Source organism: Taurulus bubalis (genome assembly GCF_910589615.1).
Source record: "Taurulus bubalis genome assembly, chromosome: 10".
Taxonomy (NCBI): domain Eukaryota; kingdom Metazoa; phylum Chordata; class Actinopteri; order Perciformes; family Cottidae; genus Taurulus; species Taurulus bubalis.
In genome coordinates this window covers 4,485,394-4,511,104 of record NC_136598.1, presented here as the reverse complement: position 1 = coordinate 4,511,104, position 25,711 = coordinate 4,485,394, and the positions used below count along the sequence as shown (strand labels likewise).

Here is a 25,711-nt window from a genome sequence, read left to right as displayed (position 1 = left end):
GAAGGCACTCTGGTGCTACCCTATCTTATTTATCTCACTTCCTACACACACACACAGACACATACACACACACACACACACACACACACACACACACACACACACACACACACACACACACACACACACACACTCCTCATCGCCTTTTTTTAAAGCCCTGACAGGCTTCGAGGGAGGCTCTTGTTTGTTACCATGGAGACCCAAACCCGGAGAATAAGAAGCCAAGAAGTCTCGTTGCACCGGTAGCATATTTAGGCTATTAAATCATTCATACTATGTTGCTGCGAGTAACAGTATTATTTCATTTACATTGTTATGTTACACACATGAAGAAAAGAGAGTGAAAAGACGAACCACACAAATGTTCACACACGCAGAGCGAAAGAGGAAAGTCATTTTTATGCTTTTGTTCGCTGCAATTTCACCTGCAAAAGCACGAGAAAAGCATGTGCTTATCTGTACTTGTACAGGTCAATCAGTTTGCTACAGTAGGAATGTGCTAGTGTATGTACATCTGTCTTCTTCCCCGACTCTGTGAGTGTGTCTCTCCCAGCTAAAGGAGTGTCTGCAGGGAAATCAAATATAATAATCAAATGTCAAAGATGCCCTGCGATGACTGTGACCAACATCCCCTCCATCCGCCCGGTGCCGGTCTGCTTATAGACGCAACTAAATGTGGTATATTCACATTCAATAATAAACCAAAAGACTACAGAAGTGTTTACATTGTAATTGGCAATGTTGTTAAGTTCCAATGAGAAAGATATGTGCCTTTAAAGGAATTGACTGGTAAATACTGGACACTTATCTGCTTTTTTGCTGAGACATAATATGAATATATTATATTTGCCTGTTAAATATGAGGCTGAAGCTGGATTCAGAATTACTGAACAAAGACAAGCTTGGTATCAAGCTTCCCATCAAAGTCATGACAAAAAAGCAAATATGTGTAAGCTCAGCAGCTTGTTCTTTTTTTCTTTGTTTATTAATTAGATAAGGAAGGGGACAAAGTTATCCAAACAATTAAATAATACAGTATGTATTCTGCAGAAGTAGAACGCTTGCCTTGATAAAGGTGTGACCGAATATCAGCATCCTTAAAATAGTGTGCTGGGAAGAGGTGGAAGCATTTTATCCAAACAGAAGAAACACAACATACAGTATATCGAAAGGCAGTTTGGTGGTGGTCAATGCAAATATATAAATAGGGAAATAAAATGCGATCGGCTTGACGATTACACGTTCACAGTATGTCATAGTGTTGCTTTTGTGTTTCTCTTATCTCTGTATCCAGAAGCAAACGGAGTGAAGCAGCAGAGGAAACGTCGATATTCAGCCTGACAGAACCTGAGCTGTCAGGTAATCAGATAGTCAGCTATCAGGTACTGATAAGGGAAAAGCTTTACTGGAGACTTGCAATTTTGTTTCCTACAAAAGCCTGAACTGCATTTATTTTGCCGTCTCATACTTATCCCATTAGGACCCACGGGGACATCCTACCTTTAAAACACCACAGAACCATATATGGTTATTTTTCTTTGTACTGCCAAAAAAACATATAAATCACAAGAAAATATATTGATGTTGCACATCAAATTAAACATCAAAGCCTTTGCTACAAGATGATTCTTTAAGCCATTTAACAAAAAACTCAAACAGAAAGAAAGATAATCACAAAAGTATAAAAAGTATTGTTGTTAAACTTTGTTTTTTACTGTGTTCTCGCCTGGATTTTCTCTGTACTAAACCCTCTCTAACTTTGTTCTGCTTCACTTTTTCAAAGTCAAACTTTGCAGCGATAATGTTCACATATTATGTTATGATTTGGGAGAGCTTTAGACCTTACGAATGCATCATTTAAAAGAAATAATCATCCTGGAAGTGCTTTTTTTCTTACTTTTAATTTATGCTGTGTGTCATCTTCATTTACTCTTAACCAGTAATATATAGACTGATATTTACACATCTGAACAACATTTCACATTATACTTGTTTATTATAACACCAAAAGTATTAAAATAGCCCTAGTGGTTGCAGAGATACACCCTTTTAGTTTGGGTATGCAATTTCGAGCAGAAGCCTAAAAATATCATGGTGCTCAAAAAGGTTGTGTTCTGGAAAGTTCCATATACAGCTTCATCCTTGATTTTATCTCATGAAGTCCCTAAGTCTTGGTGGGTCATGTGACAGGGTCATGTGATTTTATGTTCCCAACAACCTTTTCAAGATGGCTGATCCAGATTGTAAAGATCTGAAGGAAATGCTCAATTAAAAAAGCTTGTGTTTCGTTGTTAAAGGTCAGATTTACCATTTGATATAAAACCAATCAGATAAAAATCGTTGTGACACATACGTCACATCGGGAATTTAAGCTAAAAACTTCACGAAGAACCCAGTGTGACATATATGCACAATACGAAAAGTAATTATGATCTGCTCAGTTAATTTGGCTGATTCAATGATATTTAGCTAACATATTGTATATTGTTCATATTAGCATTATATTATTATAAGCATATATAAAACAACTGGAAACCAAAAAATCATGTTATAATTATGTAATTATTAATACAATTTTCTTACCATTAATGCCCAATGTGACATATATGTAACATTCCCAAAAAATGTGACACTATTTTGAAAACAATGTCAGAAATGTGTTCTATGTGGTCTATTCAGTCTGTATTATGTCCCCCATAATTTTCCTTGAAGGAGATATTGGTCCAGGTTCTTATGGGAAAATTGACCCCCTCCTCTGTGCTCTTACTTCATCTATATCAGCTACGGCCTCCACCAGCTGGCAAATCAAATCAAAATGAGTTTAGAGGAGCTCTATGAAAAAGTGAGTCACGTGTGTATGTGTGTGTGTATGTGTGTGTGTGTGTGTGTGTGTGTGTGTGTGTGTGTGTGTGTGTGTGTGTGTGTGTTTATTCCTCGAGGATGGATGTGTCTGTCCTTTGATTAACTCCAGAAAGTAGTGTGTGTGGTCACTGCTGTTCATTTGACTGGACCAGATGCAGTGTATTTTGGGCAGTGCTCACACACACAGACCTGCTGCATGTGTCTGACAGATGGCAAGAAGAAATTACGTCTGTGCAAAGTGTCCTGCAGCATGACTGTGCCTGCTCTCCTCTGCTATTACCACTTAGTGAGTCATAGTGTTCTTCTCTGCATTCCTTTGTGGGCCTTTGTGTGCAACCATGACTTTTAGGGGCAGCTGGCAAGGTGCAGCCTGCCAGGGTGCCGTGGCAGTGTCTGCAGCTAATGCCTGTCAAATCATACAAGGCACACAGCGTGAGGAGATCCCATCGGGGCTGAAGCAACCCGCCATGTGCATGTATATGGGTGTTGGTGATGTATGTGTTTTGGTAAAGTGTTTGTTGTGTGAGAAAACAAATACAATACTGTATGGATTGGATAAACTGACATTTCTCTCTAAACAAAATGATTAAATGTTTGTCTTTGCTGAAGATGATTGGTTGGATGTACTCCAGGTTTTATGTTATGCTGTCACTGATGTACATTGTTTTATGGAAGTTTTTGTGGGAGGTTTTTAGCATTTGTTTTCACATATTTGCAACATCAAAGTTAAAGAAGTGCATAAACAGATATTTAAATATCAAATGGAACAAACAGTGAATAACATAAATGCAGAAGAAAAATAATGTACTAAATATATTTGCATAATTATTACATTACATTATTACAAACTGCCTGTCAACCCAGAAGAGTAAATGTTGGTGGGTGTCATTTAATTTCTAGTTACTTTAACTGCTTGTCAAAAAGACCCATTCATGTAAATCAAGACGATTCATGCTGTTACCAACAGGATGTGGTGCTGAGCAAGTTTTCTCCTGCCAGAAATTACAAAGCAAAGGCTGCACAAATAGAAATGAGCCCGCTTCAGCCATCATGGGACTTCTCATGAATTTCATAGATTTTGTCAAAATTAAATCAATGCAACACTGCAGTAGTTGGCATGTCTATAATTCAAAAATGGACTCGTCTAAGAAGAGTAGACAGTAAATCAGAGATATCAGACACATAGCAGTACTGGCACATCTTTACTTCACATGGTCACACTTTCATACGAGTAGTAGACATAGTAATGCTCTTGTTAAAATGGACGATAACAATACTGTGCAGGTGTAGAGGGATTTTCACACTTCAAAAAGTGATGGAGAATAGAGGCGAAAACTATATTATTAGCTATTTTGACAAGCACCTTAAAATAATTGAGTAAAGAGCTGTTTTGGACAGAAATTACCAAAGCTGACCAAACCTATCTGCCAGTTACCCTTTTATGGAAGGTATGTAGTTGGTCTGAACAATTCACATAACAACTTGCTCATAAATCTCTAATGCAAAATAAATATGAGAAAACGGCACACATTAAAAAAACACTAAGGCTGGAAAGAGATGCAGATGTGTTACTGCAATTCAGTGTTAACATGTGTGCATTCAGTCTGAAGTGTGGTGGGAGGTTTCGTCTCAGGTCTACTCACTGATCTCCAGCTGTCTCTGAATGCGTCCCTTGCAGCGCTCCCTGTAGTCCGACTGGGTGGTGTTGTATTCTGACATCACCTCGACAAACTTACGAGACAGCGTGGAGTGCTAGAGACATAGCGAGGAACAACAGCAGTAGACACAGACTTATTAAGTAATTACAATTGTAAGCAGGAGGTAAGCAGGTGCAAGCATTCATTGACGTCACTGTCGGTGCGGCTGTGTCCACTTTCCATACTACAAACTAACCGAGTATGTTTTGAGTATGCTCACACTGAAAAAGTAAAAAACAAAAAAAGTAATCATACTAAAATACACTGGATTTCTGAATGTGTTGATGGATACCATTGGCCCACAAAACACTCTGCACATAGGAAATGGAGGAGCTGCAGGTTGTAGTGGCAAGATAAATGTAAGAATTACATTTTTATAAAACATTTTAACTGAGTGAAGTTTAGTTGAACTGTACCTGTGTCTTGCGTATCCTCAGGTCAGCTGATGACTTGTTCTGACTTTCTTCTTTTTCTTCTTGCTCAATGATTTGCTGGATACCTGGAAAGAAAGATACACAAAATGTACATCAAATTACAGGGTGAGAGCTCCTCTTGAAAATCATCAAGAAAAGCAAAATATAAAGACTAGAGTATTGCTGACTGCCTCTGGAAGCTCCTAACGCCACACAAAAGAAAAGTGTTGGATGAAACAAACAACGTGCTGACACTACTTAGTGGGAGTGTGGCATAAAGTGTGAATCTGAGGATAGCACACTGGCACCAAAGGAAAGGTTACAAGGTCATAAAATAAAAAAAAGGATTGTATTCATGAGAGCCAAAATGTGCTCAGAAAACATCATGGCCCTCTGCCAAATAGATAGACAGACATTTTGACATGAGGGTGGTGGAAGAAGAAGAAAGATCAAGAGATCCTTAACCACATTTGTTTGCATGCTACTCTGGTCAGCAGCAGCAGTTGTGGAGATATATCGCTCTGAACCAGAGTGTTGGACGCACTGAGAGACAGATCGTCCACCGTGACAACCCCAGAGAAACTATTTTCCTCCCTGTTTTCCAGTGGCGGGCCGTGGATTTTCTACCTGCGCTTCAGTCTGAGTCAAATTCTCTATCAGCTGTTCAACAGCTGGGCGCGGCGCACATGTCCATAATGCTAGAAGGCCTCTCCATGTAGTTTAAGCCGCTAATCTACCAGAGAAACAGAGGTGAAATGTGATTGGATGAGCGCTCTTAACCAGATCCTTAACCAGCAGCCACGCAGCAGGCTGGAAGCTGCAGGCTGAAGGCAGAGCAACAGAGGAAGCTGTGCAATGAGAAAATAAGATAATGGTGGAAAATCATTATAATACATGTCGTGTATTTGTGAAAAACAATTAAATTATAAAATAGCCATAACTTTTAATTATAAAAAAAAAGAAGTAAATTATAAAATAGCTATAACTTTATGATTCTGTTTAGGCCAGCAGAGAAGGCTTAGCAGGCCCTGACGGCCCGCCACTGTTGTTTTCACAGCTACAGCCAACAAAGTAAACACGTTCCCTTATACAGTTAGAAATGAGCAATTTCAATTTCAAGAATGTGGTCATTTGTAATAATCTCTGAAAAATCTGACACTTAAACATAACATAAGGCAAAGCAGGCTCTAAATACACAGTACTCTGTCCTGTAAAATACTGTAAAAATAAACATATGTCATATATATATATATATATATATATATATATATATATATATATATATACATCAGAACAGATCTGTTATTATGGTATTTTAGAGAACTTTTAGTTCACCAAATTTCTTGAATTCTTCTTTTTTGTTTTACTTTTAACAGGTGAACACTTTCCCACAAATGGATCTGAACAACATTTAGAATGAGTACAAACCAAATGATAGAGTAAATGATGTCTGTCCTTCTTGAGGACCTTTCCCAGGATGCAGTTTTAATAAGATGAGATCACTTACTGACCAACCCAACACACAAACGCACACACACAAGCAAACACACAAGCAGGCACACACACTTACACAAAGGTATCCTGTGTCAACAACTGATTCGAACTGGAGAGACACCGTTTGAGGCCTGTGAGGAGCCGGTTGTGCCTGATAGCACTTGTGTGTATCAGTGTCCATATATGTGCACACAACACTGTGTGTGTGTGTGTGTGTGTGTGTGTGTGTGTGTGTGTGTGTGTGTGTGTGTGTATAGGCTGTATGCACACAGGAGATGAGAGATATGGGCTATTATCTTTGTACATTCGTAAAAGATCTTCGTGAAGATACAGATCTTTTATCTCTGTCCCTTATTACCGCATGTTTTATTTAATAGAACATGTGTTATGTGTGGACACAGAAGTTTGGACTACGAAGATGAGAAAATCTTCAAATATACCCAAAGAAAAAGGAGAAAGAGACAACATGAACATGAGCTATATGAAATTGGTGAATACAAGAAAGTGTAAAAATGATGATAACAGTTTTTTACAAGCAAAACAGAAAAGGGGGAGAGACACATATAAACAAACAAGAATGCTCATTGCACATGTCAGGAAGTGCAGCTATGAGTTATGCCTGCATACAATATGTTTCTGTATTAGTCAGTTCACACTACTGTCAGCGATACTGACTCTGCCCACTGCAGGTTTGTCTCTTCATGTCTCACTTGGTCTCTCCTCTCTCCTCTCCTGAGGAACTCTGGCTATCACATCACATAAAAACTGCAAACACACACTGGTTATGGATATGGATGTATTACTGTGATACAAATTACAGGGCTGCAACTTGTTATTATTTTCATTATCAATGCATCTGCCATCTGTTTTCGTCATTTGGCATCTTCAAATTGTTCTCATTTGTTCCACCAACAGTCCAAAACTCAAAAATATTTAGTTCACTAATATGTAAGACAATATCAAAGAAACAAATACTCACATTTGGAAAGCTTGTCTCTCATCTTAAATTGCTCAAACAATTTATTGATTATGCTAATAATTTCTTATGAAGTCTTTGTTGCTTTACTTATTGAGGTAAAAAGTAACAAGGTACTTACTCCACCAAATGTATTTAATACCTTTAGTTCATAGTTACTTTGCAAATTCATATTGATAACACAAAATATAATCAAGAATTGTTATAGGCTAATGCTGGAACCGAAAGAGCTCAAAATTACTAATTGTACAACAATCAATTATTATGTAAAATTAGTAAATCTTTGCTCATTGCAACTTCAAACCGAAAGATTTGTTTTTTTTCTGTGTTTTTTTTGGCTGCTGATCCAATCTTGAAACTCGTGGCAATTTGACAACATTTGTGTCCTAATAGTTGAAAACAAAAACGCAAACGGGTCTCACTGACGCAGAAAATAGTCTTTAGTTGCAGCTAGCTATAGCTGGCAAAAAATAGAAGAGTTATACTCACTCAATAATTTGGAGCGTATTTTGTTGGCCAACTTCTTGATGTCTGTCATAAGGTCCTCCAGCTCCACCTTAGTTTCTGAGGAAAGAAGAGGGCAGGAGAGAAGAGGAGAAAAGAGATTAGTGGACTTAACTGACTCACCGATCACACAAACCATCCACTTTCCCAGATACAGAACCAATGACACCCAAGAAATTACTCTAAATGTCATTCCCAACAGGGACAAACAATTCATCAGATTTAATCCGCAGCAGCACATTTTATCCTCCCTTGTGCTCTCTCTTTTACACAGCGTCCTTCACTTCCCTCAACAGTCCACTCTCCTCTTTTCCATCCAGAGTCCCACACCCTCAAACATACACATATTTGTTTGTGGGCGACTGTGGAGAGAGGGCAATTTGTGTGGCAGCTTGCCACAACTTTGCGGCATTGCCACAACTTAATTGTGGCACCAGCACCTCGTCTCGGCATTTCCTGTGGCACCTCTCAGTGGCACCTCTCAAAAACTGCCTAGTTTTTGTGGCAGCTTGCCACAACTTTGCCGATCAAGTTTTTAAATCGTGGCGCACCTCATAGAGCAATTGTGTCAGGCCCGTTTTCAGTGAGTCACGGGTCTTTTATTTTGAAGGGAATTTTGAATGCAGCATAGTGCAGTACTCACACTCCTCAATACTGCGTTCACAACACGCTTTACTTGCATGAGTTTACTATTTGTGATAGTTCGCTTCATTCCCGACTTTTTTATTTATTTAATATTAGCTTAAGCAGTTCAGAACCACTGCCCCATAATAACGTGTGTAATCTTTGTCTTTGTTATTTTCTTCTGTTTTAAGTTTGATCTTTTATAGAGTAATGTGGGTTTCTTAACCCTAAATTAAATGGATTTATGCCATAGTAACAGAACAATTTGCTTACATCTATTTTTACATTTATATAAATCCATGTACAATATTTTTACACTTGAATAAACAATAATCAAATACAAAGAAAAAAATATATTTGTGGCATCTGGTGAGATGCCCAGATGCATAGTTTAAGGATGTCACCCAGGTAGCCAAAACGACCTGGCCCAGATCCGGCATGGGCTCGGCACGCTGGAAGAAACACTGTCGGCCCGCGTCCGGTTGCCGATTCGGCTGCGACTCGGCATCGATGACGCCCCAGAATCGGGCCGAATACACTGGCCCGATTCCGGCACTGGGCCGTAATCGAAACTAACCGGGGCCAGCATCGGCCCGAAGCTGGCACACCAGAAGAAACGCGTCGGCCCGGGTCCGGCTGCCGACTCTGCTTGGGTCCGGTTGCCGGGTCGGCCCCGTTGAATGAATTATTATTATACAACAATACGATAAAATAAGACACGTAGACCAAAATGTTACGGTACATATTTTTGTATTAACTGAATGCACAAATTGCATTCAATTTTAGATAGAACTCTAACTGAACACAAAAAGACTACCGTACCGTCAATGTTGTCTCCCTACAAGTAGCATTTCCATCATGTGGTTTTTGCATTCATTTGCAAGGTTTCCTTGATTATTCTTCATTATTATTTTTACAACTACCAACAGTCTTATACCTTCTGGGCTACTTGTTTGATACAAAGTTGCACAGATCACCTTTTAATAATAATAATATATGTGAAGTGACTGTCTGATCACATATCAATGTTAATTATTCCTCACAATAATTATTAACAATAATTTCCACGACAATGATGGTAGGAAAACAAAAAGTGTTATCACTTTGTTAGAAAAATTTAAATAAAGTTATATCCGTTCCAAAAATGACTAATATTTAGTTTTAATGACAACCACAAAGTGTGCAGGCTTTGTCACTGCAGTGTTTTTCAGGCTTTTGGAAGAATATTTCCAGAGCCTCGATATGCGAAGTCAGAAACGTCATTTATGGAGCTCTGCAGGCTGTTTGTCTTGACCTGCAAATACATGAACTGTTAGGCTTTACAAGTGATCGCTGATAGCTTAAAATACTGATAGCTAAAAGCACGCAACATATTTGTTATTTTTCTCTCTCTCTCTCTGTGTGTCCGCTGTGTGCTCTACACATATTTATATTGTAGATGTTATACGGCCGCTCTCAATTAATGTTGAGTTTAGATCTATATTCTGTTTTGAGACGCATGCTCAAGCGTAACCTGCTAACGGCGTAACATAAAAATTTCCATGAAAGTACAGGCATTTCGCCATGTATTTATTAATGAGGTTGTATGCCCGTGTACTTAGTACTTAGTACTTTTGAGAGACTTGATAACTGCAACTAGAACTGAAATGATTAATCTATTAATCAATCCCCCCAATTTTTTTATTTTTCAAGCAGAAATGCAAAACATTTGCTGGTTACTTCTAAATTTAATATATATGGTTTATGGACGGTTGATCGACTAAAACAATATAAAAACAGATCATCTTTGGCTGAGAGAAATTTTAACTAGAGTAGACTTGTTGACTGCCTCTCCAATTCCAATATTGAAAAGATGGAAGGATGGAAGCATACTGACGCCTTTATACAGCCTGAGCCTCACGATTTATTGAGAGTTTCTTTGCTGAGCACAGTTTACTCAAAGGATGTGAAACAACTGTTTAGTTTTTTACTAGTAAATGGAAATGCTGAAGCATGTCGCAGCAGTGTTGCTTAGTCTATTTTGGGATTTCTTTTTTTTTGGTCAGTGGTTGTTTACCACAAACTTGTGTATCTTCCACATTAGTGCATATACAACCAAGGCTCTTCTCATCAGTGCGAGCTTCAGACGGCAGCAGCAGTAAAGGATGGCTGGAGTGACTGTCACGTTGCCATGTTGCTTATGGCAAACTGAAGTTTCCTTTGAATCTTTTCTCCCTTCTGTCGCTCATTTCAGCTCCAGCCAAACCAACCGTTTCATAACCATGTGTCACATTTTAGATTATTACACATGGGAGATGGCACTGAAAACACATTTCATCTAAAGTTGTAGGTCAGGCTAATTAGCAATGGACCCCTTGATTAATTAAGTCTTATTGCAAACATCAATACAAGATCTTCTGTTGTAATTGCATGGAATGGAACAGAAGGGAAATAGATTATAATTACTTTTTCCCTGCTGTCAATTTTGAACAAACTGGCATTCAATCTATTTAAGAATGACATACAGGTCTACCATGTGTGGATATAGTGAGCTATTCTATTCTGCCGTCACCTCGATATAATAACACAGTACATTTATTAATATACTTAATTACAGAGGCCTCTAACCACATCCACATTAGATATGCAGAGAAGATATTTCCACAGAAGAAACTTCCCTAATTCTATATTATATAATCTGTGATTGCACTAAGCAGACAATGAGGAAATACTAAAGAAAAAAATGTAAAATGTACACGTGCATAACATAGGTAGTTTTGGTGCACATCTGGTTACACATTACTTCAGCCATATTAAGCATTAATAACATGAAATACATGTTTTAGAACACACTAATATAATTAAAAAACACATTAAAGGACACAAGCGGCCGAAATGAGCTTCCTCCGCAGGGTGGCCGGGCTCACCCTTAGAGATAGGGTAAGGAGCTCGGACATCAGGAGGGAGCTCGGAGTCGAGCCGCTGCTCCTTCGTGTCGAAAGGAGTCAGCTGAGGTGGTTCGGGCATCTAGTCAGGATGCCTCCTGGACGCCTCCCATTAGAGGTTTTCCAGGCACGTCCAACTGGTAGGAGACCCCGGGGAAGACCGAGGACACGCTGGAGGGATTATATCTCCCGGCTGGCCTTGGAACGCCTCAGGATCCCCCAGAATGAGCTGGAAAGTGTTGCGGGTGAGAGGGAAGCCTGGGTCGGCCTGCTGAACCTGCTGCCACCGCGACCCGACCCCGGATAAGCGGCTGATAATAGATGGATGGATGGATGGATTAAAGGACATTTTAAGTATCCACAATTACCCTATAACTTTTTCCTACGAAGACCAATTTTATATTATTACAACAACTGTGTATTCATATGTAGTAATTGATTCCCTACACTAGCTATGGGTGCATACAGGAGCAGATATAGTTGTTCCATTAATAAAAACTTATATTTGCGTACAATTATGTTAGAATGAGTTATAAACAATCTGGATAAAGAAAAGAACATGAAGGAAGAAAAAACTGAAAATAGAATGGCTTTACCCTGGAGCATTAATTGCCATTTTTAGCACATTGAAAGCAGTGAGATAGTCATTCATCATCTTAATGCCACAAGAGAACCAAATCTCCATATGTTAACAAGCCCTGAAAGCCAGCAGACATAAAAGATGGTCCTTAAAATGACTCGAGTCTGACCACTCAATCAAACCGAACTGCCTGCAGAACTTCTCTATAATGAGTTTGTTTCTGCACGATACCTGCTTCTTCAAAGCTGCATAAATCCCAAATATGAATAAGAGACGGGGGTAGAGCTACTGAACTGAAACTCATAGCAAACATCTGCATCCAATTACAGTCAGAGCCTCAAAGGATAATCTGATTACACAGTTTGAGGAAGATTTAAATCATTGGTAGATGTTCAATTTAAACATGTTTGCATATATGTTGTGAAAATAAAGAAGCTTAAAAATTATAAAAACGTCATAGTGTCTACTTCTCCACGGCTGCATTGAAAATCTCCATTACATGAATGCTCTTCATGGCAGTTTGAGATATTACTCTATGATGATCAAAAACAGCCTAAATGGCTGAAAACTCCGAAACACAAACCGACGGTATAAAGTGGAGGATCCGCGATTACAATGAGGCCTCATTTTATTCACACAAAATAATATATATCACATGAATCATAACCAGCAGCTCATAACAAACACTAGAATGGACAAGCTCTCTGAAAAGCTTGTATGATAACATACAAATATAACAGCACAGTGGAGATTGCGAACATTTTACACATTGATCAGAAAACAACACAAGCTCTTAATCCGGTGAACAAATATGTTTCCATATCAGCGAACATCAGCCTGGTGCACGCAGCTTAGTGGCACAACGTGGTGGACATGCAGTTAACAGAGGGAATTACATCATGTTAAAAGTGGCTGCAAAAGACGGGTTCATTTAAATGTGAGATGGCTGAAGCGTAAGCAGGTAGCCTGGTATGAGTAACACACCGAGGCCTTTTGCATGTTATCACCACACATTGTTTAGCTTTTCACGTAGATGGGTCTCCATCTTCATTGTGTGCAGCTTTTTCAATAATGTATCTGCCAATGGCAAAATGTATGCAGTAAACAGTGATTTTAAATTAGAGACCAAGAGGAGCCAGTCTGAGGCCCTCATGGCGAAATGAATAAGGAGAGTGTGTGTGTGTGTTTATATATGTGTGTGTTTGTGCGCGTGTGTGTATATGTGTGTGTGTGTGTGTGTATGTATATATGTATATGTCTGTGTGTTTGTATATGTGTGTGCCTGCATGTGTGTGCATGTGTGTACTGTATATGGGGTGGGGGGTGATGGCTTGGTGGATGAAACTGTCCCTTAGTCTGCTGGTTCTCGCCCGGAGGCTCCTCATTCTCCTCCCAGAAGGCAGGAGGTTGGATAAGCGGTGGTTGGGATGTGTGTGTATATACGTGTGTGTGCATATGCGTGTGTGTGCATGTGTATATGTGCGTGTATATGTGTGTGTATATGTGCGTGTATATGTGTGTGTATATGTGCGTGTATATATGTGTGTGCGTGTGTGTATTTGTGTGTGTGTGCATGTATATGTGTGTGTGTGTGTGTCAGAGGTGTCAAAAGTATTCACATTCATTACTCAAGTAGAAGTATAGATACTAGGGTTTAAAAATACGTAAATAAGTAAAAGTGTAAAAGTACTGGTACTGGTTAAAAACTACTTAAAAGTATAAAAGTAGAAGTAATGTAAGGGGATTTTTTTCCCCATTAAGGACAAACTCTTAAGCCGCGTCTCAGGGGCCTATAGTGCACTACCCCACCTTCCCAAAACAATAATTTTTATAAAGGCCATAATGACTATAATGTTTTAAAATGTTATGTTGAAAAATGTGGGATGCACTAGGCTACCCGTTTCAGCTGCATATATGCCCATTGAAAATTATCACATTTTATTACAATGCAAATACATTAAAGTACCATATGTGTACTACTGAGCATTAACATGCGTTTCATGGAGCGGAAGACATGATAACTAGTTGCCTATAAGTATTGTAATAGTGCAAAATAGGCGGCGGCGACTCCAACACAAACACTTAAAGCTGTGGTTCTCAAACTTTTTCTGTAAATAACATAATTGTGTGACTCATCTGTGCTTTTATAAGTAACAGAATAAAGAAAATTGCAATCACTTTCAAGTAAATCAGATTGCCCCATCAGACAATGTTTTGTGTAAGTTCTATCTGTGCAAAAAATAACTCATATTTAGTTACTACTAAATAGCTCATTGTGGAAAACAATAAGCTTTTAATTTTTTTTGCCAAACAAAACAGAATGAGTGCAGATATGTGAGCCATCAGGTTGCATCAGTATTAGTGGCTGCAGTGACCTGCTTTCCTCGACACACATGTTATAAACGGGGTTGTAGATTTGATACGGCCTCTCTCAATTCATGCTCAATATTGAGCTTAGATCTGTTTTTTTATTTTGAGAAACGCAACAGCAGGAAAAGACGAGCTCACGGAGACTTCTGGCAAAACGCCAAAAAAATCACGTACAGTCGCGCATGCGCAACCTGTTAACGGCGTACCGTAACCATTTACCTGAAAGTACAGGCATTTGTACATGTATTTATTAATGACTTAGTTTTATGCCCGTGTACTTTGTACTTTTGTAATATGTGAAGCCAGCAGCTCATTGTTGGTAGAGGACACGAGCACTTTGGCTCGTTTCACCTGGAGCAGGAGAGCTGCTCCGGGTTCAGAGAGCCGCTCCGGGTTCAGAGAGCTGCTCCGGGTTCAGAGAGCTGCTCCGGGTTCAGAGAGCTGCTCCGGTGCGAGGAGAACTCCGGTGCTCCTCACAGGAGAGCTGCTGTTGCATCTTCACCCTGGGAGCGTTTAAAACGCAGATATAGCGGTCTGATTTTCACGCGACATATTTTTCGACGCTCTCTGTCCGCTGCTGTGTGCTCAGCGCTCACCTGTGTGCGCGCGCACGTATCTGTGTGTGTTTTTGAACGATGACAAGCCGGAATGAAAACAAACCAAAATGAAATAGTGAGGAGGCTATTTTTAAAATGTAGGGAGTAGAAAGTACAGATATTTGCGTGAAAATGTAAGGAGTAGAAGTAAAAAGTCGTCTGAAAAATAAATACTCCAGTAAAGTACAGATACCCAAAATGTCTACTTAAGTAAAGCAACAAAGGATTTGTACTTCGTTACTTGACACCTCTGGTGTGTGTGTATGCAGAGAAAGAGTTACCTCATAAGTGTAATCACCTATAAATTACAAACGACCTGTTTAAGAAAGCAGCTTCACTTTAATCCTCTCTCACTATAAACACGGTTTCTTCTCGGTAAATAAACAGGAAAGCACTTTTCATTTCTGGATTTTTTCCCAAACACTGTTCGGGGAAACATTCATCTTTGTGTCCACTTGTGCATGTTTGCGCAACTTCAGAAAGACGTCGAGGTTTAAGGGCTATGGAGCAGTGTCTCTCATTCCATAACCATGTAACCATAACAACCTCTGTTGACCTGCACTATGAGGTCAGCCGCACCAGCGTAACAGAGATAATGGCATTCAAACAAAGCTCAGTTTTAGGCTGTGCGTGTGTTCGGTATGTCTGTTCAGCCTCATTATTGGCTGTCGGGAACGAGGGCGTGAGCACGATGGATGAGGAGAGGGAGAAATGAGAGAGAAGCCAATTGGAGGGCAAAACTGAGGAGTCAATTGAGCTGTGGCTTCACACTCCATCCCTCTCCCAGACGCTCTCAAATGAAATCCTCAGGTCACGCTTGTTGCCATCATAAAAGACTGTGTTGCTATGGCGATGTGTGCAGTTGGTCCTCTCGCCAGCGTCAGATTGTTTCAAAGTGGCGGAGGAGAAGAGACGCCGTGAGGCCGGAGGAAAGGCGAGAAATGTGGAAGCAGGGCAGAAAATAAATGGATCTTTATCAAAATACAATGAATCGATTTTTAAAGAAAATTCCCATCGTTGTTTTATAACAAGATAAAGTGTTGTTCAGGTGAACAATCTTTGTGACCCTTTTCTAAACCAAATAGCTCGGGGTTAAGAACCACAGACAGCTGTTGTTTGTTCAACAAAAACTATAGAACACCGGACTTATCCTTTGAATGCACTAAAGCCCTCAAATGGACTCAAAACTGGGATGAATTGTAATCCCATGCAGCGTCTGTCACAGTATTGGCTGTTTTATTTTGAAGTCCTTGTCTCTTGTGTCCACTGTTTCCCTGCACTTCCTGCCCCTGTTTCCTCCTGTGTCTAATCACCTGCATCTTCCCTGTGTATTTAAACCCTGTGTGTCTCCTCCTGCCCCAGTGTCAGTTCGTCCTGTGTGTTTGCCAGTTTAGATCCCTGTGAACCTCTGCGTTTGAGTCGTTGTTTTTTGGAAGCCTCGTCTTGTTTTTGATAAATAAATGTACTTTACACCGTTGTTTGGGTCCTCCCTCCGCAGCCAACCCGTGACATGTATCTCCAACCACCAGAGCACTGGAACAACTTTAATACCACCAAACCCTCAGTTGTATGGAAACAAATCAAACCAGAATGACATGAAACAAAGCACATTAATTAAGATCCGACTATTTATACAGATATAATTACAGACTTTTGAACAGAGCCAGGCTGCTGGCTTCATATTTAGCATACAGACATTAGAGTTGTATTGTTTCTTTCATCTATCTTTTGATAAGAAAACGAATAAGCATATTTTCCAAAATGTCAAACTTTTCCTTTAACCTACACCAAACATGGCACCTGAGGCTCAATATCACATCTAGCGTGCTGGACTCCATTAACCTAAACAGAGGCTGCCTTGTAGTGAGTATACTGGTGTGTGTTTGACAGCTTTTGGGAACGCACCAGATCAGATTTCACTTGCACTATACTGACGGCGGTCATGTCTACTGATCAGAATTGTACCTACATCACTCAGTAGCATAATACCGAGATTTAGTAAAAGATGAATCCTGGAAGTCTTGTATCTAATTGTATAAGCTTCAATCAACCTGCTCCACCTTTGTCTCCACAGCAGCAGCATTTATCCACTCAGAAAAACACCATGCAGGTTTCTCCTTGACTGCCACAATCAGCAGTTGGTCTTCTTATTATTATAGCGACACAATGTATGTGTGTGTGTGTGTGTGTGTGTGTGTGTGTGTGTGTCAGTCTGATGTCAGGGTACCATGACACTGACAAGACACAAAGCCACTTCTGTTTCCTCCGCTCTTCCTCAGGGTCAATTGCTGCCACTCTAACCGCTAACTTGCAGCCATTTATCTTCTTTCCCCATCTCTCTGCTTCCTTCTGCTCGCTCTGTAAATATATTACCTGTCCTTTGTGTGTTTGCGCTGCTTATTGATCGTCTAGAGTCCAGTTGTCTGATGTTCCAGAGAGAACGAACGTGAGCTCATCCCTCAAACATGACTTATCTTTGCTTTGCTTCAGGAATACAGAATTAACTCAGAGCGGTTCAATGACAAACTGACAGCACAGATTAAGTTCAACCATTAATGAATACAACTCACTTGCTCACCCCAACCTGTGCTGTCTGACTAGTACATTCAGACTAATATCTATAGTTTCCTTTTTTACAGGAAGGGCACCACTCAAGCACAGATGTGGATGCTGCACCTGATTAAGTCTCTGCTAACAACCCTTTATCCTTCTGTCTAATAACATCTCTGTCTCCTGCCACATCTTTTATGACAGTATAACATGGTTACTGTGAGTGTTACTGTAACTCTGAATCCTTCCCCTGACCACAGACGCTTCACTTTAGATCAGAGGATTAACACCACACGCCTCTCGCTGACTCAGGGGTCAAGAGTACAGAGGGCCGTTAAACTGATTTATCTTACTAGTTTAGACCTCTTTTATGTGCATAAATGTGCATATGTGTCCTTAGCCTTGACTTTGACCGTTCACATTGCGTTAACCTCACTTGAAGGGGGATAAAAAGATAAAGTTGTGTCTTCAAAGACTGCAAAATCAGCTCGGACATTATGAGGGAGATGTAAGAGCAAATGTAATGCAGACAGACAGATAAAGGATAGGACAAAGTTAAATAAACTCCTATCAGTGTCAAAGATAACAAGTTTAAGTACATTTTTCATTGGAATGCCACAAAATTCAAACTGTAGATTTTGTACTATATTTGATAGTTTTTTTGTAGGAGTATAATTCAAACTGCACCACCCATAATACATAACTTGTCCCCCTGTTATCATTTTTGACTTTGAGTAATAACCAATTCACAAAAGATGTGTATTCCTCCGGTCCAGAATAAAACTGCAAAGTGAAAATGGAGTGATAGACATACAAAAGCGAATTAACATTTCATTTATTTTCTTTGTGCGTGGCAAGCCTAAATAAAGTTGCTTGGTTTACACTCATTTGTGGACTCATTTTCTAGCAACACTCTGCAGTCAGAAGTGGTGACAGAAAAAAACAATCTTAAGTCCCTCTGCTGGTTTTCAGTTGGTTTTGCATTGATTTTTGCTTCCTCTAAGTAGTGTAGACAGCACTGCAAGGTAGCAATCCAGGCTGCTTGTCTCAAATGGTTTTAATGTACAGACCAGGGAGGCACATTTATTGCACTGGGATACATCTTTCATGATCACTGCTCAGGTTTGGTTTCCTCCCACAGTCCCAAGACAAACACGTCAGGCTAATTATAGAATCCCAAACTGTCCGTAAGTCTTCAGCTTCTTTGAATGAATAACAACCTGTAGTTTGTAAAATTACACCATAAGCTAAGAAGCTAAAACCTCTATAAAATCACTTACCAGCCTATTCCTAAATACACAAGCATATCAAATAATGGATTTTCTGGCTTTGACTCCCCAACAATATACATTGGACAACTCTGGAGAACTGTCTTGAGGAGAATACGGATGGAAAGCAAGCAAACACGTCATACTCAGCCAAACACCTTGTATGTAAATAGTGTAGTTGACTTTCGTATGTCATGTCTAATACATTGGGATGGCAGACATTTTCATCAAAGACTGTAGAAACTACGGAACTACACTTAATTGCAGGTCAACCTCACACTCTTTGAGGAACAGTTGAGTGTTAAAGGCCACTGATGCTCCTGCAGGACTTTTGGCCTTTAATTTGTAAATCTATCAAGTACAGTCTCATCAATCAAAAGAACGAGAAGCAGCACTGCACAACGGCAATAAACAATACTAGGAAACAAAACAAATCATGCAATTATTTAATGGGCAACGGAATTCAATCATGCATCTACATTTAAAATACATTTGTGTCTTTCCTTCCTGCATTAGAGGAATTTGCTCATGAGGGAACACAGGTTCAATACCCATTATGACCTGATGGCTATTACCTACTCTATCATCATTATTGAACCTGTATACTACTGTACACAGATGCTGAGCACAGCCCACACAATCCCACAAATGGCAAGTAAAAACAAGTAAACACACACACACACACACACACACACACACACACACACACACTGTATATTGCAATTCCCTGGTGGAAATTTGCGATGCTTCATTTAGGGGGGAGTGATATTACACAGAGGCGGCTGCATTTGTGTCAGTATTTGTGTGTGTGTGTGTGTGTGTGTGTGTGTGTGTGTGTGTGTGTGTGTGTGTGTGTGTGTGTGTGTGTGTGTGTGTGTGTGTGTGTGTGTTATATGGGTTCTGCCAGTGGGCTGGAGTTAACCCCTAGGAGGTCAATACAGGAAACGTCTTAGTCAGCAAACACAAAAGCTCAGAGCTCCCCAGCAGAGGGGGTGTGGGTCGTGTAGATGGCCAGGTGGGTGATGGAGGGGGAGATGTGATGTGATTATGAAACTGATGAGCCGTGACAGAAACAGAAGGTCTGTCACCGCACAATGTTACGCTGAGTTGTAAAAGACTCACTCTCAGTATCACACACCCAAAGTCTCAGTGCCAGAGAGAGTGAGCGGAGGAGCTCTTGGAGGAGAAACTACGGTGAGAAAGATACTTGTGAACAGACGATGAGACTCAACAGGATACAGTTTGATTTGATAGGAGTACTAGAAACAGAACAGGCTCTGCTCACCACAGGGGAGAATACAAAAGAATACCAGAAAAGACTGAAAAAGCTAAAAAACTAACATAATATTCATTAAAATGATGAAAGACCACACAATACTTTTGGATGAGCTACATTTTCAATGCAACAATGAGTCAGTGCAGATCTTAAAGCACATTAGATTTCACCTAAAAATGTTATTGTGAAATTAGTTTTGATGACACATTTCAGTCGAGGCTCAAGCGCGGAAATGTGATTGTTATCACAGTAGTCACAGACACAGATGGGCAAACAACACGTAGACATCTTCCTAACATTATTTAATATAAACAATATTCATTTATATAACTTATTCACTGGTCGCCATACTTACACTACACCAAATCAAAGATAAATGGAGGAGTTTCGGGTGTTTGATTGGACACACAAAGCACATGACTTTGGCACTAGAGACGATGGTTTGTGTCTCAAGTCAGTTTTTGGGGCAGTCTAAGTCAGTCGGTCCACCACTCTGGCCCAGACTAAAATATCAAAGCAACTACTGCAGGTTGACATTTTTGGCTGAAAGTTCCTGACAACTAACGGATGGACTGCCATGGAGTTTGTTGCAGATATTCAGGGTGCCCAGATGATGAATCCTGATTCCTGACCTTCCCTCTAGTTTGAATTGCCTAAAAACCTTATGATGCTCAGTAGCAGATATTGTCATGAAAAAGCACTGAGAAACATTCACAGTGAACTTATTGCAATCTTGTATTCAACATGAACATTTGAACAAGTGTTTTTTAAATGTTTCTTTCGCACAATTTAAAAAGCCCAAGTGAATAACGCACAGACCCAACTCTGTAATGAACGACCCTGACATTTACATCAGCTGCCAACTGATGTGCATTTATCAGGCACACACACACACACACACACACACACACACACACACAGAGCATTGATTTCAGTCACAAAGGAGACAACTTGTGGAAGAATCCCTATCGTAAATGCAGCACCTTGCTTCGTTGCTGCTTCGCTCTGTGTGTCATCGGCACAACGTGGCTAGTTAAAGGGCTCATCTGATGCTTGCTGCTGCAAGCAGATCGATGCTATTTCAGGTAGATGGGAAGGTGGGAGAAAAGGAGAGGAAATGGGATTAGGGGGTGTTACTAGTGAGTAACATCCCTCTCGTGAGAGCGTAGCTCCAGATCAATGCCCTGACATAAATGAGAGAGGAGGAGGTGTGAGAAGACAGAGATGCAGGAGAAAGAGGAGCAAAGATGAATTGTAGCACAGACTGAACATGTGTAAAGAGGAGAGTGGTTGAAATGGGCCAAGGGAAGAGACAGAAGCTGACATGGTGTTAACAGCAGGCGAAGAGGTGAAAACAGGACTAGAACACAATGGACAGGGAGCAGAAAAATGGAGAAAAATTGACAATGGAGACATTTTTCTTTCTTTTGTTCAGTGGAATCTACCACAGCAGCAGTTGAAAATGAATACATTCGGTATGAAATTAACTCATTTGGTGTATTGGTGGTGGTGGTGGTGGAGAGCGCCGTGCAACATGTTGCTCTAAAATCTCTCACAGGTTTTCAACTGGGATGAGATCAGACTTCAGATAGACGTCTAAATTAATCGGCTGCACAAAGCTGTTTAGGTGAAGGCCACAAGGGGTCAAGTCATTTTTATACTCATCTAAACATTCAGCAACCTCTTTTTCCTTGGATCTGCATTCATTATGTTTCTCCATTCATTTAGCCCTTTTCATCCATTCATCCTAATATTGGTACTAAGGTCACCCAGCACCTCTCTTTGAGAATGAAGTTACATTCAGCCCTGCAAACACTGCTCCAATAGTTTCAGTCAAGCGTAGGTTAAGTGCCTGAGTTCCTTAAAAGGCTCTTAGTCACCTGAGAAAGTGGTGGCAATGGAAATTCCCTGATTTATTCAGATATCACCGTTAATGTCACCCACCTGTGTGATATTTCAGATACAAATGCAACTAAACTATGAGATAAAACCCATACCAACGACCCGTGGGGTACTGAAGTACTGCCATGATCAAAATACAGTATTTGAGAAACTGGACTGTTTTTTTTAGCTCCGATGTGTTGAGAGAATTATGTTTAAGAGAATTAAACAAGAGGACCGATAAAAGACAAACACTTACTCTCATCTGGGTTAGGTGAAGCGAGGATGGCGCTGTGCTTCCTCTTCACCTCCTCAACTTTCTCTGCCAGAGACTCGATGAAACCCCGGATCTCCTCCACCTGTTGAGAGAGAGAGAGACCAAAAGGAAGTGAGGCAGGAAGTACCTGTGATTAGCCTGAGTGATGTTGATACCGAACTGAAGACGTTATTATCATATTACAGGCAGAACGAAAGCAGAGTGAAGCAGAGTCAAGTGAAAGAAAACACAGATATAAAATGTTTTTCATGTTTATCTGGGCTCAGTCCTCATTTCTTTGTGACTGTTTAAAACACTGGAGCAATCTTTTATGTATGTGTGTGGACTAATTTAACAGGGCTGTATTCAAACTCAAGTTTATTACTGTAGCTCAGGATGTGAAGGCGTAAATATGTGAACCGGGGCTTCGATGAGGCTGCACATGAGAAAAAGAACTATGCAGCTGCACAAAGCACCAAAAGATGATGCAGCTACACGACATGGCAAAAAGTACGTGGATTACCAAACATCACACCCATATTTGATAGTTGAACATCTCATTTGAAAACCATGGGCGTTAATTTGCTGCAATTACAGCTTCCACACTTACTGTAAGGCTTTCCCTAAGATTTTGGAGCCCGGCTGTGGAGATTTTTCTTTTAAGTGAGCAGAAAGATGAAGCCACTTTCAGCTGTCTCGGTTTAGAGACCATGAGTTAGTGAGTCACAGTGAATCTCTCAGGTCTCATAACACATCAGGCACATTTTATTGGTGTGGGAGAAAAAACTATTTCAGACATACAGAAACAAATAAAGAGACACACAAACACACGCCTATTTTATAACCTTTCTTTATGAACTCAATACTCTCGTATCCACCAAGTAATTTGATGGAAACGTGTACAAAGGCCCAGAAAGAATAACGTCTGTTTTCCTACTTTGTCATCTGATTTTCTTCTCTTTTTTTTACCAAAGTAAAAATCTAAATCTGGTGAGGAGAATGATTAGAGGGCTGGAGGCCAGGCGAGTCGGTCTTGCTGTTGCTCACTTCATTCTTACATCATCTGATGAAGGATTGTGGAGGCATGAAATGAGCCCTGCTACACAATGTAAAAAGAGTAATGCCAAATGTGATGGTGTACATATGCATATCAAACTAATGACAAATACATAATGATAAGGCTGAAAATGTTCATGTCAAATATACATAGTTTTAAAATAGGCGCTCCATCGCAAGCAGTTTTGATCGGTCCAGTAGCAGTAAAATCATTTCATACCAGCAGCCACAGAAGGGAGCTTGTTAACTGGTGACTCTCAGTCCAATGTGTCTGTGGTTGCTCGTAGGGAGCGCAACTGTTGAAAACACCAACGGCCATGTTGCTCTGAAACTGTCGTTATCTTGTTTGAATCCTGTAGAAGTCGTGTCCACTGTTGGAATATCAATTGTGACAACCGAACATGCAACAACCATACATTGTTATGCTGTTAACAGTTTTAATTCAATGATTAAAGCTTTTTAACGCGTCTGGGTGGCTGGGGCCAAACGCCACTTCCGTTGCCACATGCATGTGCATGCATATTATTAGGGACGCCGTCTGTAAAAGGGTCTATAGTATTGAGACTATATGACCTTATCTATACAAAACACCCTTATTTATTATAATCATCAATGGGTAAAGGATACATTTGTAATATTCTTAACCATAAACGTTAAAGTATAAACAGTTTAGCTAAATATCCCAATCAATTTCAGAGTAATACCAGGTTTCAATCTTCTATTGTAGCTTTCAACAACATAATATTTATTGTATTATCTAACATAGTTGCTATCACGCAATAAATACTTTTACATCCTCATCGTTGCAGCTTAATTTATGACCTCATAGCGAACTAAGCATCACCACTGCAGACACATGCTTCTGCAGGCACTTCTGTAAAAGCTGTGAAGTCAACATATAACATATGGTATAGATTCGATCTTACAGACTGAAGGCCACAAAGTGTGGCAGTAAACAGCCCATGTCAGATGTCCTACCTGCTGTTGAACGACATGGCAGAAAAGTAAAGACTTCCTTATGGCTCTACCATCTGTGGTGATCCAACCACTTAATCATGAAGAAGGTGGTGTTTGTACACTGCTTGACTGCTGAGGGGAATACACTTAATTGGCCACATTCATTATGAAGAAATGCATCAACTATGTGCAGCAGTAAAGCTCTTCCACACGTTTTAATAGTTTTTTTCTTTTATCCATACAAATATAAAGCATACAAATCTGCCCACAATGGACAAGACATATAACATAAACCAGATCCTGGATGAAGCACATTTTACAGTTTCAATTGACACTATGAAAAGTCAAAAATGAACTAAAACCAATTCACACATCACATCATCATATTTTGTGTACAACAATATTTTGAAATGACGAATGAAGCATATGCATTTGTGACACTCAACTATAAGTGAGATCAAAGCAAATGAATCCTCCATTCAAACTTATTTCCTAGAATTGGAAGGCAAAGTTAACTTACTTAAAGAAATTAAAATGAAACAACCACTCCCTTTTTTTCATCATGTACTGTGTATACCGGAATATTTCTGGATGTAATTGAAAAAATATCAATGATAACAATGATACTTTTAATCCTAGACTCACTTTCCACTTGGGATCTGGGAGGTTTAGGATGACACACGCTGCACAGCGTACATGATATTTAAATACACAGCCACATGCATGCTTGCACAAACCAATTATAAAATCAATACCCACACTCAGGTCATGTTTATGGTGTGAGCAAAGGACAGAAGGAAGCAGCGGTCTCTCCACTACTGGAAGCTTTAATTAATGCACCCAGTCATGTGAGAGCCTGACTACTCCTTCTCTCCCTCTGCTCCTTCTTACCCTCTGCTCCCTTAATCTGCTCCCTTCCCTATTTGCATCTCTCTCTCTCTCTCTCTCTCTCTCTCTCTCTCTCTCTCTCTCTCAGAATCCAGGATGTATACGAAGGACAGTTTGCCAGAGGAAACAAGCAGCAGCATAACAGATATGAAAGGAGACAAATGGCTGCAGACTGCAGTGTTCCCTCAGAGCTAAAACATCACATAATTACAGTGTTTTCTGAGACATTTTCTAGTTAAACCATGTCAGATCTGAAACTCAGGAGAATTAGTCCAGCGTGCAGAGGTAAAAATGTACTTCTTGTTATACATCAAAAAAAGATTAGAAATAAAGAGTTGTGTTTTTTCTAGATCTGGACTAGTCTGTTTCTAAAATATGTTGCAGGAGAAGCTGGTAGACATTTGATCCTAATATACTCAAAGTTAATTTATTGTTTGCATTTTGACATGAAGTCAGGCATGTACAACCTTTCATGGAAATACTTTGTCATCTCTACTTTTCTGATATTAATAGATAAAACATGGAGAATGTCCTCTATT

The 25,711-nt window shown here is 39.8% G+C and overlaps 1 protein-coding gene across 1 annotated transcript in view; it reads right to left on the bottom strand.

Annotated features, from left to right (window-relative positions):
- stx1a (syntaxin 1A (brain)) overlaps positions 1-25,711 on the bottom strand; it is a gene marked incomplete at both ends in the record, with an annotated part of 51,615 nt that overhangs the window by 7,326 nt on the left and 18,578 nt on the right. Inside the window, 4 exons of the mRNA XM_079225494.1 lie at positions 4,506-4,614; positions 4,976-5,058; positions 7,932-8,006; positions 22,275-22,374. Of these exons, the coding sequence (XP_079081620.1) occupies positions 4,506-4,614; positions 4,976-5,058; positions 7,932-8,006; positions 22,275-22,374 (367 nt within the window). The remainder of the gene's footprint in view (positions 1-4,505; positions 4,615-4,975; positions 5,059-7,931; positions 8,007-22,274; positions 22,375-25,711) is intronic.